Source organism: Haemorhous mexicanus, chromosome 15 (genome assembly GCF_027477595.1).
Source record: "Haemorhous mexicanus isolate bHaeMex1 chromosome 15, bHaeMex1.pri, whole genome shotgun sequence".
In the NCBI taxonomy this organism is placed as follows: Eukaryota; Metazoa; Chordata; class Aves; order Passeriformes; family Fringillidae; genus Haemorhous; species Haemorhous mexicanus.
In genome coordinates, this window is record NC_082355.1 from 15,862,000 (window position 1) to 15,879,740 (window position 17,741).

A 17,741-nucleotide genomic window follows, 5' to 3' on the forward strand; every position below is an offset into this window, starting at 1 on the left:
GGCCTCTCCACCTTTTCTTCTTCAGAGCAATTTTTGGATGTACAGAATTAATTTTCTATGCTTGATCTCTCTCTTTCTTTGCTTGGCCTCATTCATGCATTCCATGGGATAACATGCCCCTGATTTTGTGAGACACCCTCCTCTCCTTTATGCATTTTAACTTGCTCACCTGGCCAGAGAACAGCATCAGCTCCATAATCCAGTTTTGCAATTGTGTACAATAATTTCTGTCTCCTGGTGGCAGCTGGATTTTTTGGATACAGGCTTTTTCTTCTGCATCTGTCCAGAACTAGTCAGATTTCTAACACTCCATTCAAGCACTGTGTCCTTGGGACATTACCTGCCTAACCCAACCCAGCCCACACAGCAGAGCAGGGGAGGCTCGTGGCTCCCTGTGTTCAGATGTGTCTGAGGAGTCACAGGTTTCACCTTGACTTCTGCATTCCCCAGACTTCCACCTTTTCCAGTTCCCTACCAGGACCAAGTTTATCATGGTGACTGGTAGTGCTCTGGTATCCTCTCCTGCACATCTCTCCTTGTCCTTATCCCAACACACATTTCACTTTCTAAAACCACATTCAGCTCATCACACAGGAGGCAACAACCCCAACACAAACTGTCCCCACTCCTCCTCTGGCTCATCCAAGCCACCAAGGTGAAGGCAACTCTCTCCTGGCAATGTCATGAAGCTTAAGGGTGATGATGGCCCTGGTGATATCAGACTTAGAGCAAGGGAGGAGAATCTGGAGATGGTGCAGAGCAGAACCTATGGATTGTATGAAATGGCATATGGGATGTTTCATGGGAGGGGGAAAGGGAGGGACAAGGGGAGGAAAAAGCATAGGAAGGCAGAAAGAAAAGAGAGAAAATGTTCTGGTGGTGTGTGGGCAGTGGTAGATATGCTTGCCAGCCTCAGCAGCATGTTTCAGCACTGCAGGCTGTCCTAGATCCTCATTAAATCATCCTTCTGTGCAGTGATGCTCCCTGTTCAGAGCTGCCTGTGTGAGAGTGGGGAACATTTTGGTGGTTCACAAGAGGAAAAGGATAAGGGAAAGGTGTGAGACATCTTGTAATTCTACAACTCATCATTTTCTGGTGTTGGCCCTGAAGAGTGAGATATCTGGGTTTGGTTTAGGTTTGGTTTGGTTTGTGCCTGAAGTTGAAGTACAGTGGCAAGTGTCATTTTTGGTGCTGGGTTAGAAACCAAAACTCTTCTTCTGGCTTGAATGATGAAATCCTGGAGAAGGGGAATAAGACTTCTCTTTGTAAAGATTGAATTTTACCTTCCTAGTACAAACATCTGCTAGATCTCTTCACATAAGGGGGATCTCTCAGCCCCTCTAACACTTCCCTCAAAAAGATAAAAAAACCACTCACATGCTTCCTTGGAGCAGTCTGGGTTCTCAGATCTGTCAGTTGCAGACCAAAAGTCTCCTAAAGGGCTCATTACATGAAAACACTCCACAGCTTCAATGAGATTCAGATCTGAGCAGGTCCAGCTCAGTTTTACCTAAGATAACAAAACAGGTCACTCGACTCCCAACCAGATCTTTTGTATATGCCATATTTCCAGGGGATAAACATACAAGGCTTCTCTCTGCACTGCTCCAGAGACAAAAGACAGAATCCCCCTCGAAGAAAGTATCCACTTTCCATCAGGTAATTTTTCTGGTGGATGTCTTTATTCACGCAGGAGAAGGAGGTTTCTGATGAGGCAGATCAATAATTTTCAGGTTATGAAAACCTTTCATAAAGAAATCAAGTGAAATATTACAATTCTACTTTTCCACTACCTTCCTCCCAGCTATTGGAAACCCAAGATCATGTTGGGCAGCCCAGATTCAGTTATCTGTAGTTATCAAATATCCCTGTCCCAACACCCCACCTGGCAGAAAAAAACACAGTTTAAGCTGTTTCTGTGCTTCCACCATCACTTATTTCCACCTCAGTTGTGCAAGTCAAGCAGAGAAAAAAGGAAGAGGCCACGACATGAACCAAGACAGGTCCAAGTCAACCCCCTAAATCTATGGAACCAAGAAAAAAATCCCAGGGTATCACATTTGAAACTGTAATTCCAGTAGGCCTTTTTTTTTTTTTTCCCCCCCATTTTACTGCCTGGTTCCTGTAAACAGCACTGATTTGCAGAGCTGCTGTGAGCTATTGGCACTATGGATTTAATTGGTACATGCAGTTCCATCCCATAGCCCACAGAGTTCTCTGGAGCACTGCCTCTTCTCGAAGTGTTTTTAAGAAATGCTGTTAATATCCTGTGATCATTTCACACCTCTCTTATAATACAGAGTGCAGAAGTATCCATAGTTCTGATTTCTCAAGCTGCTTCACACACACTCAGAAAACACATTTAAATTTTGCTGTCACCCACTCCTAATCCATCTCAGGAAGCCTGGGGGTGGGGATTGAGGATGAGGAAATCAATTCCCTGCCAGTTTGAAGCGCACACACTCTGGAACACAAACAATTCATGTGAGGAACCAGGACTTCTCAAAGGAACTCAAAATCAGCAGCTAAAATGTTGAGTGTTAGTGAAATAAATGCTGCTCTTGGCTTCATCTAATTTCTGGGAGACAGTTCTGATGCTTCCCAGAAGCAGCACCTCAGGCCACCAAACAGCTTTAGGTTCGTGCAGAAATCAGTCAGAACTGCAGCTCTTTAACCACAGGATCAGCAGTGCCCATTGGCTGCTTTCCTTTGCTAACTCACAGCATTCCTCCTAGAGATGTGACATTGTATCAAGAGGTTCTAAGCCTATTTTGACTGCTTTAAATCAAAATCTAAATGACCTCCATTGCAGCAGTACTGCTCTCTTATTAATTAGTTAGAGCACCTAATAGTTATGGTGAGAAAAGATTTGAGGTACAAGATAAAAGGCATCACAAGGAAACATATAAACCTTAAGAGGTATAAATACATGGGGGAAAATGTTGCATCAAACTTCAACTTCAGAAATATCTTTTGTCTTTATTTAAACCAGATAAGAATTAGTGCCTGGTGTTATTACTTAGCATTTTAATAAGAGTACTATTTAATTTTAATTTTCTAAGCTGAAGACCATGCAATATACTTCTATTCAGCAATTTATGAAGAGGAAGCTCCACTGGCCTTATTGTTAAGGTAAAACACACCTACATTTCTTCATGTTCAAGCATTTGAAACAGTTAATCAGCCCACTGAGGCAATATCTGAAATCACTGAACAGTTTCATGTTTTTTCTTGCACTAGGTTTATTCTTTTTTCTTTGGTTATTACCAGAGCCATCAAACAACAACAAAAAAATCTGGGTTTGTTTTCATTTTAATGATGAAAGCAGATGCTTCATTTACTAAAAAGGTTCCATTCATATTTACTATCTGTGCTCCCAGTTTTAACCATGCTGGAAGCTTTTATTTCAACAGCCCGATGCTGACATGCACAACCTTTAGAAAAGTGGAACTGCAAAGATAAATGAATGTCTAAAAATGTAATTAAACATTCTAAATTAAAAAGATCAGCAAATGTGGTTTTCAGTGCTCTTTTTTCCCCTTTTTGTCATGCATTAAGGTTGAAAAGTACCTCTAAAATCATTGAGTCCAACCTGTGACCAATCACCACCTTGTCAACCACTGAGTGCTGGGAGCAGTTGTTTTGTGCACAATTCCAGAGATAGTGATTTCACCCCTGTCCTGGGCAGCCTGTTCCAGCCCTTATCCATCCTTTCCATGAAAAAATTCCTCCTGATTTCCAACCTGAACCTCCCCTGGTGCAGCTTGAGGCCATTTCCTCTTATCCTGTCCCTTGTTCCCAGGGAGAAGAGTCTGATCTCCATCCTCCTCTCAGGGAGTTGAAGACAGCTAGGAGGTCCCCAAGTCTCCTTTTCTCCAGTCTAAGCCCCCCAGCTCCCTCACCTGCTCCTCAGAGGAGTGACACTGCAGACCCTTCCCCAGCTCCATTCCTTTCTCTGGACATGCAACAGCCCCTCAAAGTCTTTCTTGTCGTGACAGGCTCAGAACTGGATGCAGCACTCCCGGTGCGGTCTCACCCAGGCCCTGTTCCTGCTGGTCACACTGCAGCAGGTACAGCCAGATGCCCTTGGCCTCCTGACCCTCTGGGGCACACTCTGCCTCATGTTCAGCCACTGTGAGCCGGCACTCCCAGGGCCTTTTCCATCAGGGCAGCGCTCCAGCCCCTCTGCCCCGAGCCTGTGCCGCTTCCGCGCACTGCCTCACTCTGCCTTTCAACCACTCCCTCAAATTGCCTTATGTACTTTGTCCCTCCACTGATTATGGCTCACCTGCCTTCTCCTCCCTGCTCCCCCTTCCCTTCCCTCCCCTCCCCGTTCCACGCCTTGTTTATCTGACCCTTCCTGGCCTCGCCTGGGGGTACTCCGACTCACGGGACGGCCTCCCGGCCTCGCCCTCCGGCCCTCACCCCCGAGCACCCTCGGCTCCCCTCGGCCACTCCCCACAGACCTCAAGCCCCGCCCACCCAGGCCGAGACAGCGCCGGCCCTGCCAATCCCGACCCGCCTTTCTCCGCCTCGTCCAATCACAGCCGCCCTTTCAATCCGGCTGCCTTCCCGCCAAGCTCTGCCCCCTCAGCCCGGCTCCGTCTCCCTGTTCGCCTGAGGCGCCGCTCCGGGAGACGGCGGAGCCGCGGCCTCGCTTCGGCAGCCCGCGGCAGGTGCTTCTGGAGCCCGGGAAGGGCAGGCGGGGGCTCCCCGTTCAGGTCCCGGCTGGGAGTTCTCCCCGGGAAAGGAGGGGACGGCGGGGAGCGGGCGCGACCGGCTCTCGGAGCGGCGGAGGCAGGGCCTGAGGGGAGAGCGGAGCTCCGGGAAATGAGCAGGGCGGGAATAGGCGGGCAGGGATTGGCTGGGCCGGGCGCGCCCTGTTGCTGTGATTGGCTGGGCCGGGCCGCGCTGTGCCGGCAGGAGGGTATAAATACGGTGCACAGGTAAACGTCAGCGCGAAGCCCATTAGAGGTGGGAGCCACAGCGCCGTACCCAAGGCGCCCTAAGAAACCTTCACAGATCTCCCAACGGCGCACGGGGCAAGGAAGGGGTTGACAAGATCTGACAAGGGAGGCCTTGTAACCCCCTTCCTTGCCTTGTTCTGCCTCTGCCTCCCTGTTCTACCTTTTTCTAGCCCTTTCTTACCTTGCTTCCCTGCCACTCCCCTGCCTTGTCCTTTTATGCACAGAAAAGATGCATTGTTTCTTTATTCATGTCTAAGCCTTGTTTAGGGAGCCATAGGTTTAAAAACTGACCTGTTTTGGGGACATCAGGCAAAATGTGTGGCTCAGCAGCAAAGGCAGATCCTGAGCCAGCCACGGAAGATTGGGGTTTCTGTCACACCCATGACTGGGAGGTCGCTCATGGAGCCCCACCTGGCTGTGGGGACTTGGCTCTGCACCTGTCACAGGGGTTGGTAGCACCAGGGGTATCCAGAGGGAGGAGGAAACATTATGGCTGCAGAAACATCCACAATGACCTTTAAAGAACAGCTTGGGCTTAACGAGGCAGGTGAGCAAATCCCTGCCCGGAGCAGCAAGCAGAGACAGGAGTCACAGCAGGGGACAGACAGATTTATTATGTTTCTGGGAGCAGTGCCATTACATTTTGCTGGGGATAAGGTCACCCCCTGCAGCCAGAGCAGAGAGATGGGCTGGGATGGTTATTCAAAGTGATGGGAACAAGAAGCTGCAGCCAAACCCCCGGGATCTGCTGCCAATGTGGGGCTCCATGGGGCAGCGTGGCAGACGTGTGGCCAGCATCTGCCAGAGCCATTTCCACAACATCTTTCCAGCAACATTCCCAAGGGCCAGGGCATGGCACAGGAGTCAGTGCAGCCTCTTGGATCCCACCAGGGAAGGAAGGGCTTAAGAATAAATACAGCTTTGAAAGTCACCCTGACACCCCACCCACTGCTGCACAGCCTGGTGAAGGCATTTACAGAATGAGATCTGTCAGCTGGAATCCAGCAGAGGAGAAGAGGCATCTGAAGGGTTAACACTGACTCGTTCGTATCCTGATCTCCTCCACCAGGCTCTCCCTTCGAACATTGACCTACACAGGGGGAGCAAAAAGTTCCTTCAATACAACTCCAGCAGCTTGACACGTCACCACAGTTGTAGCCCTGTGTCTCAGGAGATCACACCAAGGTGTCACCAGTCTCTCTACAGGGACTGAATGGACTGCAGCAGCCACAGAGCTGAACCTGTATGAGCAGGCACACACCAGCAACCCCAATAAACCCTCTCCTGCATAATGGTTGTGAGAAAGATGCTCTTCCCACACTTTTCTATTGGTTCCAAAGCTACTGATCTATGCAGTGATCTTGGCCAGGGACCTATGCACTGATTCCAGTGCTGCCTGTTTTGGCAACCTGTCCTGAGGTAACAGGCACGGAGCAGCCCTGCAGTTCAGTGCTAACCAAGTTCTGTTCAGTCTCATTCCAAGAGCACCACTGAACCACCCCTTCAGGCTCCAGGCTCCTGAACTGAGGAGTTCAAGGAGGCCATGTGATAGGAGACTCCCCAGAGCTGTACACAACAGCACTTCACGACTCCAGGAAGCTGCATGGGGCAAGGAACTGGAATATGAGGTGCTACAGAACTTGCTGGAAACACCACTGGGTCTGGAGGGCTGGTTTGGGCTGGGCTGAAGGGTCACATAGCCACCCCCACCATGCCACAGGCTGTACCTCCTCCCTGGTTGCCACAATCCTCAGCTTGACAACTCCATCTTTGAGCTCCTGCTCACCCACGATGGCAACAAGAGGGATGCCTGTCTCCTCACAGTACTGCAGCTGATTCAGCAGCTTGGGGTTCTTCTTGTACAGCATCTCTGCCTGGGAGAAAGCCAGAGCACAGCACCATCATCAGACTGGGATGTTTCACTGGACCCCTTCAATCAGGCACTGCTGGGGCACTCTGGTGAGTGTGAGGCTGTGTGGTGGGGACAGGATGGACTGCTGGAGAAGGCTGGGCACCAGCTTCAACAAGGCCTTGCAGTTACAGGGCTAACCAAGTCCTGCTGCCCAGCCCTTCCTGGAGAGCCCATGATTTGGGACACTGAGAAGAGGAAGACTCCATTCAGGAAGGCAGTGTCTGCTCCCCACCTGCTCCCTGTAACTCCTTCCCAAAGCAAAGCCAGATCTGCTCCATTCCCAGACAGAGTGAACCAGGCAGCTCTTGGCTTTGCCATCACCCAGTCATACCTTGATTCCAGCATCCCACAGTTCAGAGATGAGCTTCAGTCGCTCTTCAAGGAGCTTCTTTTGGGCAGAGGCCACCAGCACCTGTGTCTCTGTTGTCCTAACCTTTTCCTCAGAGGCCTGGAGAGGGGACAAGACGCAGAAGATGCCACAGACACACCAAGACACCTGAGATTCTATGAGCAGGATGGGTCACCACTCAGCTCCATCAATCTAGCACTGAAGAGGACTGGGCTCAGAGGGATGAACAGCCTTAACTCAGAGTCAGAGAGATCCCACAGATCCCATCCTAGAGCACAATCAATTGTCCATGATACACGCTTAACACAGCCTCCCCCATGTTTCTCCACACCCAAGGGCCTCCTAAATATATGCTCCAAGCAGCTCAGAAACAACACACCCAAGACAAGGTGGACACAGGCAGCTGCCTGCTCTTCAGCTGAGGTTCAAACTAAGGGTTAAACAGCAGCAAGCTGAATGCTCCACCAGCCCCTGTGGCAGATGTTGGATACTCCATGTGGCATTTCCCTCCTGCCTTGCTGAAGGGAGAAGCCTTTAAAAGGTCACCTGCAAAGGAACAAACCTGTCCAGGGCTGGAGGTGGTGGGGGAGGAATTTATTTTCTATTTAGAAATTCCAGTTGTGTTTGGCTGCCAAGAGAGACTTACACCAGACTTCTGGGGGAGGGGAACATGCAGCCCATTTTGGGAGCTTAGAAAGACCTACTGAACACCCATTGACTGGGTTGAAGAACAGTACAACTTTGAAGAGAGGGAAGAGGAAAAAGCCATCAGGGAAACCCCTAGAGGCACTGCAGTTCCTGCCCTGGAACATGTGGTACCTGGTCTCTGTAGTGCCACAGGCAGGACAAACATGTGTGAGGCTGCTGCCTCCACTGCAGAACAACACTGTCTCACCAAGAAGGATGTGGGCTCACGTGCATGTCTAATGCAGTGAGGAATACTAAGGTACCTGCACCTGCTGAGGATTAAAGTGCCCCCACCAGCTGCAGCTGGAGAAGCCATGTCTGAGGGCTGTGGGAAGAAGGGTCTTGTCTTCAGTTGGAGCCCCAGACACCATCTGCCAGGCCAGAGAGAACTGGAGGTTATATCCTGGTTCTGACTCCTGCTGCAGAGCACAGCAGAGGCCTGGCTGGCTTCTCCAAGCTGGGGCAAAGAACACTCACTTCAGCATCTGCTGGAGTGGAGGATTAACCATGCTTAGCTGGGCACCAAAGGCACCTACCTCCAGCCTCTGTTCCAGGATGGAGAAGATGCGCTCGATGCCAATGCTGACCCCCACGCAGGGCACCTTGCGGCCCTTGGCATCAAACATGCCCACCAGCCCGTCATAGCGGCCGCCTCCGGCCACGCTGCCAACGCCGAGCGGCTCCTCCACGTGCTCGTTCTCCTGCTGCAGCAGCACAGCCTCAAAGATCACCCCCGTGTAATAGTCCAGGCCCCGCGCCAGGCTCAGGTCGAAGGAGATCTGCGGGGCACAAGGGCGGCCCCGTCACCGCCCGCTCGGGGCCCAGCAGGGCAGCTCCCCCTCCTGCCCCCACAGCTCCTCACCTTCCCTGTGATGCCAAACAGGGTCAGGTACTCAAACAGCAGCTTCATGTCCCCCAGCCCTTCCTTGGCCACCTTGCTCTGGGATAGCTTTGGGTCCTGGAGAAGCTGCTCGATCAGGTCCAGCCCACCTGTGGGGACCAGCCATGCCTCAGCTGTGCCAGGGCAGCAGCACCTGGCACGGTGTGCCCTGCACCTTCCATCCCCAGCCCAGCACAAGGCCAAGGGCATCACCCCGTGGTGCTCACCGTGGAGCTGGACGTACTCCCCGATGCGATCCGCAGCCTCGGGAGAGAGCCCCTTCTCTCCCACCATCTCACTCCTCACTTCTTCCCACGGCACCTGTGAGGGCAGAGAAGGGCATCAGCCACTGTACCAGGGACACAGGCTCTCCTCTGCATGGCAGAATCCCACCATCATGCTTAGAAGGTGCATGACAGAAGTAGAAGCTCTCAGAGCACAGTCATGTGTACATAACTCCATTTCTTGTACCTCTGCACCGCCTGTTTGTATCTCAACCCTATAAAAATACCTCTAGTTTGATTTCTGGCCAGAATCAAATATAATCACTGTATAACCACCAAGTGTGAGACCCATCTTGCTGCTGTGGTTTCCCTGGTTAGGTACTTAAGTCATAAACACCACTCAGGAAAGTGTTGCTGGTCATGGAATCACCTGGAAAGGTGTTAGGTATTGCTTGAGAAATGGAAAAAACCCAATGGAAGCATAATATGCTGCCATCTTCCCACTGACCATGAGTCAGAGAACCAGAGTCTTGATCACATTCAGCTGCAGAGATAAATCACAAGGAAATGATCCCATCAGAAAGAAGCCCAGTGCTCCCTTCCCACTGCTTTTCCACACATACACAGCCCCAGATTCCAAACTCTGGCCATGCCTCTGCAATGGATCTCTGCTAACAGGGCTGTGAGTGAGACCCCCTCCAGCTGCCTTCATCTGACCATCTGATGAGTCCTCCACAGGAAAAGGCAGTTCACCCTTCCACAAAGAACCATGACCACAAGTGATGAGACACAAGCTGCTGTTTTTAACATGCCCTAGCCTAATTTGGTGCAGGTTTTCATGAGCCTGGTTCATAAGCAGCCACACCTTGAGCAGGTGAAGATTTGGGATATTGAACCTACTTTGTGAAGAGCATTTTTCCCCTCCCACCTTTCTTTTTATCAGGACCTCATGGGACAGTGGATAACAAAACAGAGGATCCACTCTTCCTATGCAAATGCTGTGCCCTGCACATATCCCCTCCAGGGAAAGGTGGGAACAACTTGATGCTTATCATCATTTTCCAGCCAGGACCATGGCTCATTCACTGAGACTCCAGCAGCAGCAGATGCAGCCTGGGGCTCCAGCCCATACCTTATCCAGCTTGTCAACGCTGGAGCAGATGGTTCGGAATTTGCTGTCCGGGACCCCACACACTGCAAACATCCCATCAAGGATGCGCCGGTCGTTGACCTGGGGAAAGGGAGCAGCACACAGGAATTATGAACTCAAACAGATGCTTCAGCCTTGTCCTGCTTCATTCCCATGTAGTTTTAAGCATGGAAGAGAATATAGGAGACATATGTGAGGGGTTTTCTTGCTATTTGTAATTTTTGTTTCCCATTCTTGGGGAGCTGAGCTTCCCAGAGCAGAGCAAATAACACAACTGACATCTACAAAGCCTGGGCAGACCATCACATTTCCTTCTAGAGCCACAGACACCTCCACTCAACAGAGAAAAAAACAAAAACATCAGGGACATGTAAAAACAGCTCAGGAATGGACCACAGCCAGGAGATTAATTCAGAGTATTACCTTACACTATCAGCCTAAAAAAAAGGGACATCTGGTTATATCAAATCCTCAATGAGGATTTATTTTTTTAATGATAGTAAAGTGAATTCTATAGCTTAATTATGCTCTGTAAGAGCACATAGTTAAGGCCAAAGACTCAGCTGCATTCAACATTTCCATGGGTAGTGAGAATGTGTACAATTAGTTAGGAACAAAAAAACTGCACAGGAATTTGGAATCCTCCAGCATCAACAGAAAGTGCCTTGTGGGAGACAAGAATAACCACAGCAGGTTATTCTGTTGCTCCCCACTGCAGGAGTGTCTTCATCCTCAAAGGCACCACTTTCACCACTACCCAAACACCCAGTTCCTCTATCTAATCCCAGACAGGTTCAAGGGGAAGTCCCTGGCCCCTGCTCCCTGGGGCTGTAACAGGAACACAACATAGAGCCTGCAGTGCCCAGGAATGGCCCAGCTCCAGGTCCCTCAGAGATCCCACTGCCCTCCTGTGCATCCAGCACTCCTGCTCATTGCTCTACTACACCTGTGCATCCTTCTCATCCTGCCTCACCTACACACCAAGCAGTATTTGCTGCCATCCCAAGGGAACAGAGGTGTCTGGAAGCAAATAGCAGGCTCAGCCTACAGCAGGGCACAACTATTGGTACAGAAAATGCTTCAGCTCCAAAAAGGACTTGGGGCAAAGGCAGGAGTCTGCAGGTAACACCACACACTGAGCAGATGCCCCAGCTGGGATAAGGGCAGGAATCCTGGACTAGAGCCTGTTTTACTGCAGGCAGTGAATATGACAATCACCTTCTTAGACAGATATTAGGAATAGATTTTTTATTATAGGGGTGGTGAGGCCCAGGCACAGGTTGCCCAAAGAAGCTGTGACTGCCCCACTCCTGCAAGTGTTCAAGACCAGGCTGGACAGGGCTTAGAGCAACCTGAGATAGTGGAAGGTGTCCCTGCCCATGGCAGGGTAATGGAACTGGATTATATTTAAGGTTCCTCCCAACTGTAACCATTCTATCACTGTAGCTGGCTGATGGAATTTTGCAAGGGACCGTGCTTAGTTCTGGAGAGAACTCTGTCAGCTGCAGCCTCAGGAAAACTCCTGTCATTCCCAGCTCAAAGCAAATCCAAGTGGAGGTCCAATCTTTAGCACAAGGGGAAGCTTTCAGGCACAGAGGAGGGATGAACTTCTGGGTCAGGCCTTAGAGTGGGAGCAGGTGCTACTGTGTAAACCCACAGAACAATGACCACTGCTTCCCACCACGGCACAGAGAGCCCACCCAGTCTCACCTTGATGACAAAGTCCCCGAGCTGCAGGTCACTGAGGATCTCGTGCACGATCTTCAGGCACTCAGCATCAGGAATCATGGGGTCAAACTGCCCGGCGATGTCAAAGTCCTGGGGGCACAGGAAAAGGCAGTGAGCAATTCAGCACCACAGCAGGGCTGCAGAAAAACAGCTTCAACTGCTGGAACAGCAGCTTGTACACAAAACCCAACAGCACTGGGATGTGAGGGAGCACTGTCCCTTACAGAGTCAATCCAGAAGGGACAGGATGTGGGTAAGGACCTCTACCATGGAAGGCAGCAGTGCTCCCATGTCCAGTGCATTTCAAAGAGTTTGTACACTGCAGTTGCTGTGTGACACTGAAACAGAGATCCTCAAAAAACAACAAGAAGGAGGAGCAGCAGTAAATAAATAGAACAAAGGAACCAGAAAGAGGAGGAAAAATTACTTCTCATTTGCTATGAGAACATTGCTAAATGCCAAATGTTTCACCTTGATTCTTAGGATGGATTTTTAATACACATGCCAATCAAGTTAATGATCAGGGAAAGCAAGAGAAGCAAAAGCAGAGTTTCAACTGCTAAGACAGAAACATCAATCAGGAACCACGAGTGGTCCCCACCAGAGATCACCAGATGAACTAGCACATAGAAGAACCAAAGCCCAACATCAAGAAGCTTTAATAGGCTGGTATCCCACAATTGGAAACAACAGTGTTCAGAGAGAAATGAAACACAGAAGCAACAAGAGAGCCCTTCTTCAATTCCTGTTTAGGAATCTCCAAATGCAAAGTCTTCAGTGAGATTTTGAGGTCAAGAATAATTTTCATTATGTGGATATGTTTCAAGAGGGCTTCACCAAGCTCTCAAAATAAACTGGGGCATTGGAGGAAGAGATGGGATCACACAGTTAATTCCTGACCAGCTGAGTGCAATAAGGGCTGATGCAATCCCTGGGAAAGTTGGGTGAGGAAGTACAGGAAGTGTACAGGAAGTCAGGAAAGTGCTGATAACGCTGTAAATGGCACAGATGAAATGTCACTGAAAAAAAAAAACAGGGGCTGGTGAATTATATTGAAGAAAAGCTGCAGGAACAGGTCCTAGGCTGAGAAAAGAATGAAAACATATCCAAGGAGAGAAGGTAACAAAGGTAACAGAGCTTGATTTAAGTGGTCTAAGGAGGAGAAGATTTCTCTAAGCATTTCCCAAATGTTTACCTGGGAAAGGGGTAGAATACATATCAAGGGATGATAGCTAGTATTTTAAGAGCTGAACTCTTTAAATGAGAGGAAGGAAACAATCAGGTACAAATAAATTTAGCCTGGATATTAGAAGACAATTTCTAGCTATCCTAGGAGTGAGATCTTGGAGTAGATGAGTAAGGAGGCAATGACCTCAAGTCATCTGGAAACAGGAATCACCAAGCCAAAGCTGGAAGGAATTCCCAGGGGTTGTATAATGAAGCAGGAATATTCTCAAACAAAAGAAATTGTTTGCAATATGAGTCCCTGGAGACTGCGTCAGTAGAGCAGAGCAAAGCTGTTCCTTAGGGCTACCATGAGAGAGCTACGAAGGAAATTGCTTTGTTACTTGTTCTGTACTTTGGCCTCTGGGTTTTCCCTTCCTTTGAAGTCAAAACTGACTAAACATGGAAGGGAGGAGTGTCTTCCTATGCTACTGCCTTGCCTGGTTGGTATGTCCTGCTAACACACCCACAGCTGAGGTGTTGCCAGATTTGGGATCAGATGGAAATTCTTCCCCACCACCCATCCAGCAAGCACTGTGGGATGGAACGAGGAGCTGTCCTCCCATACAGTGCAAAGGAGGTGATACCTGGGGGCTCTATGACAAAGTTCTGCACCACACCAGCACTGTGTCACAGCTGTCACACCCACTCTCCCACCCTCCAGCTGTTTTTCACACTCATAAGGACACACTAAGGACAAGATTAGTGGATCCTTCCGAGCTTTCCACAGGCACAGGGAAGGGTAACACAGCTGTTACTTTGACAGTGCTGTGTCCACAGGTGCTGCCCAGCCCACAGCCTGTCCCAGCAGTGTCCCTGCCCACAGCCAGACTCACACACTGGTAGAACTCGCGGTAGCGGCCCCGGGTCATGGCCGGGTTGTCCCTCCTGTACACCTTGGCAATGTGGTAGCGCTTGATGTTGGTGATCTTGTTCATGGCCAGGTAGCGAGCAAAGGGCACCTGAGACAGAGTAAAGGATGGCAACGAGAAGGGATCATCACCCCCAGTTATCAGTCACAGGCAGCACTGGGTCTGCACTGCCTCCCACCCAGCAAAGGACTGCTAAGAGACAGCTGGACTTATCCCAGCTCCCCAAGGTCTCCACATGCTGCCTCCAAGTCTCCCTTCAGGACTCTTCCAGCAGCACCTTGGGCTGGATCTCAGCGTCACATGGGCTGTGTACTGCAGCAGCCTGCTCTGGGAGCCCTGCCTGGGAGAAATCACACTCATACAGATCTTCTGTACTTCCACACACATGGGGCATGAAGCTGTGTCAGGGGAGGGTGAGGCTGGATGTCAGGAAAAGGTTCTACCCCCGGAGGGTTGTTGGCCATGGGCACAGGCTACCCAAAGAAGTGGTTGTGGCATCAGACCTGAGAGAGCTCAAGGAGCATTTGGAAAACGCTCTCAGGCACTTGGCTGGAGTGTCCTGTGCAGGGTCAGGAGTTGGATTTAATGATCCTTGGGGTCACTTCCAACTCAGGATATTTCATGATTCTAAGCATTCCTTCACCAAACAGAAGAAATGCAGAGTAAATAACCGAGCAAGGGTTCTTGCACCACTGAACCACACTGCCTGCTGATGCTCTCCTGTCAGTCTGGGGTCCCTCCTCCCCCTCAGGACAGTGCTACCCCAAAAGGAGGGCTGCCAAGGCCCCTCAGCACCAGCTGTGGCAGGATACTGTCAGGTCATAGCGCAGGGACAGCAGCTCTCCTCCCTGATCCTTTAGATCATAGATGAGCTTCGAGTCTTCACCGTATTTCCCTGTCAGTGTCTCCTACAACAAAACAACACACGAACAAACAGCATCTTCAGTGACAGGGATCAGCCCTAGAACACACAGAAAACAAGGAGAGAAAGGAAGAATGCCTAGGAAGGGAAGGAAACTCAACCCTCAGCACTCTGAGCTGCAGGATCCTCAGCAGTTCAGCCAACCTGCTGTGTCCTCACCCACCTTCAGCTCGAACACCGGCGTGTCGATGACTTCAGCCCCGTGGCGCTTGAAGCAGGAGATGATGGCTTTGAAGGCCCTCTCACGGATGGCCATTTCCTTGGGGCCAAAATCCCGGGTGCCCTGGGATGAGGGAACAAAAGGAGCAGAGCACACTTTGGGTTAGAGGCACAACATGAGAAGGATGCTGCCATACTGCTAACAAAGCCAGAGAGAGCGGGTCCAGACACCAGATATTGGTAAACAGCACTAAAAACGTTGGAAAACATCAGGACACAGCTCAGACAGAGTCTGCCATGGTCTGCAGAGTGAAACCTAAGTCAGGAGTTTCACAGTACAGGAAACAAAGGGGATAAAACAGATCCAGCAGTCAGAGTTCAGTGCTTTCAAGCCTGACAGTGCAACCAGGACCTGTCCTCAGCTCTGATGCAGACCTGTTAGCCAGACCCCTGCCCAGTGAGCCACCCCAAAGGTGGAAACAGAGGACAGACATGCTCTGAAACCATCAGCTCTGCAATTTCCAAACAGAGAAAAATCATCTTTAAAATGCAACACCTGTGAAATGTCTGTCTACAATTCACAGGGCCATGCACCCTTTCCATTTCTTTGGTGTCAAGGATCACTGAATTATTTCAATGACCATCTTCATGCTCTCAGTAACATAAAAACCATAGTTATTAGCTAGACCTCCAACTTGCACTTTATAAAACCAGTTAGGCAGGAGGAAGCACCCTGACACACAGATCACTCAGGTGGCCTTCAGCAGCCATTGACAAGCCTGAGATGGGCTGGAAACTCAACTGAGCTACAAAATCCCCTTCTCCACACTTTTAAACAGTGAAATACCCTTTCATCTTCCAGGCATCACACCACAATTACATTCAAGAAAACATATAAAGGAAATAGACAAAAGGATGGTTTTGAGACTTTCAAATATTAGGAATAAATTCTTCCTTGTGAAGTTGCCCAGAGAAGCTGTGGCTGCCCCATCCCTAGAAGTGTCCCAGGCCAGGCTGGACAGGCCTTGGAGCAGCCTGGGATAGTGGAAGGTGTCCCTGCCATGGCAGGGGGTGGGGAACAGGATGAGTTTTAAGGTCCTTCCAACCCAAAGCACTCCATGTGTCTATGATTTCCTGTGTCAGTGGCATCACCATAGCCTGGCTTGTTTGTGAACTGATTCATAACTGTTTTCACAGCACAGCATGGGAGCAGGTGGTCTCTGATCAGCTGCCAGTGATGAAACATTCAGGTTACAAAGTATTTCAGCAGAAACTGCATTATGGGCACTATTCTTAGGGGCCTGGGGGCTGAAAAACTACTTGTGAAGGAAGGGTTCTTCCACAAGAGGACACAAATTCCAGCAGCTGGCCAGACCTGTTCAGTAAATGAGCCCCTCAGACCAAGGACAGATATGAGCCCTCTCATGCTGAACAGCTACAATAAAGCTTGATAAGAAGGGAATTTCCTGGCCACACCAGCAGTGGTTAGAATGTCACAGAAGCACCCAGAAGTCTCTAAGGTGGTGGGTATCAGGGTTGAATGCTGTCAGGTAATGTTTTCATCCCTCTCCCCCTTGCTGCTAAAAGTGAAAGTGGAAACAGAAATGTGAACAAAGACAGGTGTGGCCATGCTGGAGCTTGGCTCACAGATGTGTGGGGGCTGCTGGCCGTGTGTCTGGGGGAGGACATGCACACAGAAGGGCACAGGAGAGGGGAGTTACCTTTGGGGTCTTCAGCACAAACTTGTGTTTTCCCTCATCTGTCCCCAGCTGCGCCTTCATCTCGAGCAGCTTTGCCACTTCCTTTGCAATCTAGGGATGGAGAAGGAGGGAGCTGGGAACAAGACCACCCACCAGGCCCAGCCCACTGCCTCACCCAGTACCTTCAACCCCAGCACTCCCAGTGCACCTGGACTCCACAACCACAATACACCCGCTGTTCCCAGTTTCTCAGCAACCAGAGGGACACTCCCTGCTCCCCTCCAGCACTTCCCACTTGTCATACAAGCACCCCTATCTCAGCAACGCAAACACCCCCACCATTCCCTGACTCCCACGACCTCCATTACCACTCACAGCTATCTCCCCATTCCTATCCCCACCACCACCAGCTCCTGCTACACGCACCAGTATCAGCTGTTTCCAGCATCCTCCTCCCAACCATCCTTCCCTTCAATCTAACACCGCTATCACCGGTTCCCACCACGAGTCTCCTCTGCACCCTCAGCCCTTCCACTTCCCAGCCCCGCACTCCCACCCTTCCCGACCCCTCTTTTCCCAACGCCGCCAGTCCTGGCCCGGAAGCCCCTTCACCGGGAACCCCCACACCGGGAGCCCCCACACCGGCACTCCCAGTTCTCTCCCAGTTCTCCCCCCACCGCCCCGCAGCCCTCTCCCAGCCCAGCACCGGCGCCCGCAGCTCCCTCAAGCCCCTCTTGCCCATCCCAACACCGCCCCCGTTCTCATTCCCTGCCGCTCCCCCAGCACCCCATTCCCGGAGCACCGTAACCCCCGCACCTCGTCAGCATCGGCCTTGTCCTGTTTGAGCCTCCGCACGGTCTCCGCCTGGGCCCGCACCGCCGCCTCCTCCGCCATGGCGAGGCCGCGCCCGCGCCGCGCACGCGCAACTCCCGCGCCGCCGCCGCGCACGCGCAGCGCCGCCACCGCG

At 50.7% G+C, this 17,741-nt stretch overlaps 1 protein-coding gene across 1 annotated transcript; it reads right to left on the minus strand.

Annotated features, from left to right (window-relative positions):
- Positions 1–5,555: 5,555 nt before the first annotated feature.
- HARS1 (histidyl-tRNA synthetase 1) lies at positions 5,556–17,705 on the minus strand. Its single transcript, XM_059860567.1, has 13 exons — positions 17,591–17,705; positions 16,796–16,885; positions 15,079–15,198; positions 14,806–14,901; positions 13,958–14,083; positions 11,880–11,987; positions 10,152–10,250; positions 9,023–9,116; positions 8,778–8,905; positions 8,452–8,694; positions 7,211–7,327; positions 6,695–6,841; positions 5,556–6,057 (listed from the first exon to the last, which is right to left on the minus strand). The coding sequence occupies exons 1-13, from the start codon at positions 17,666–17,668 to the stop codon at positions 5,998–6,000; spliced, it is 1,506 nt and encodes a 501-aa protein (XP_059716550.1). The 5' UTR covers positions 17,669–17,705; the 3' UTR covers positions 5,556–5,997.
- Between the last annotated feature and the right edge of the window lie 36 nt (positions 17,706–17,741).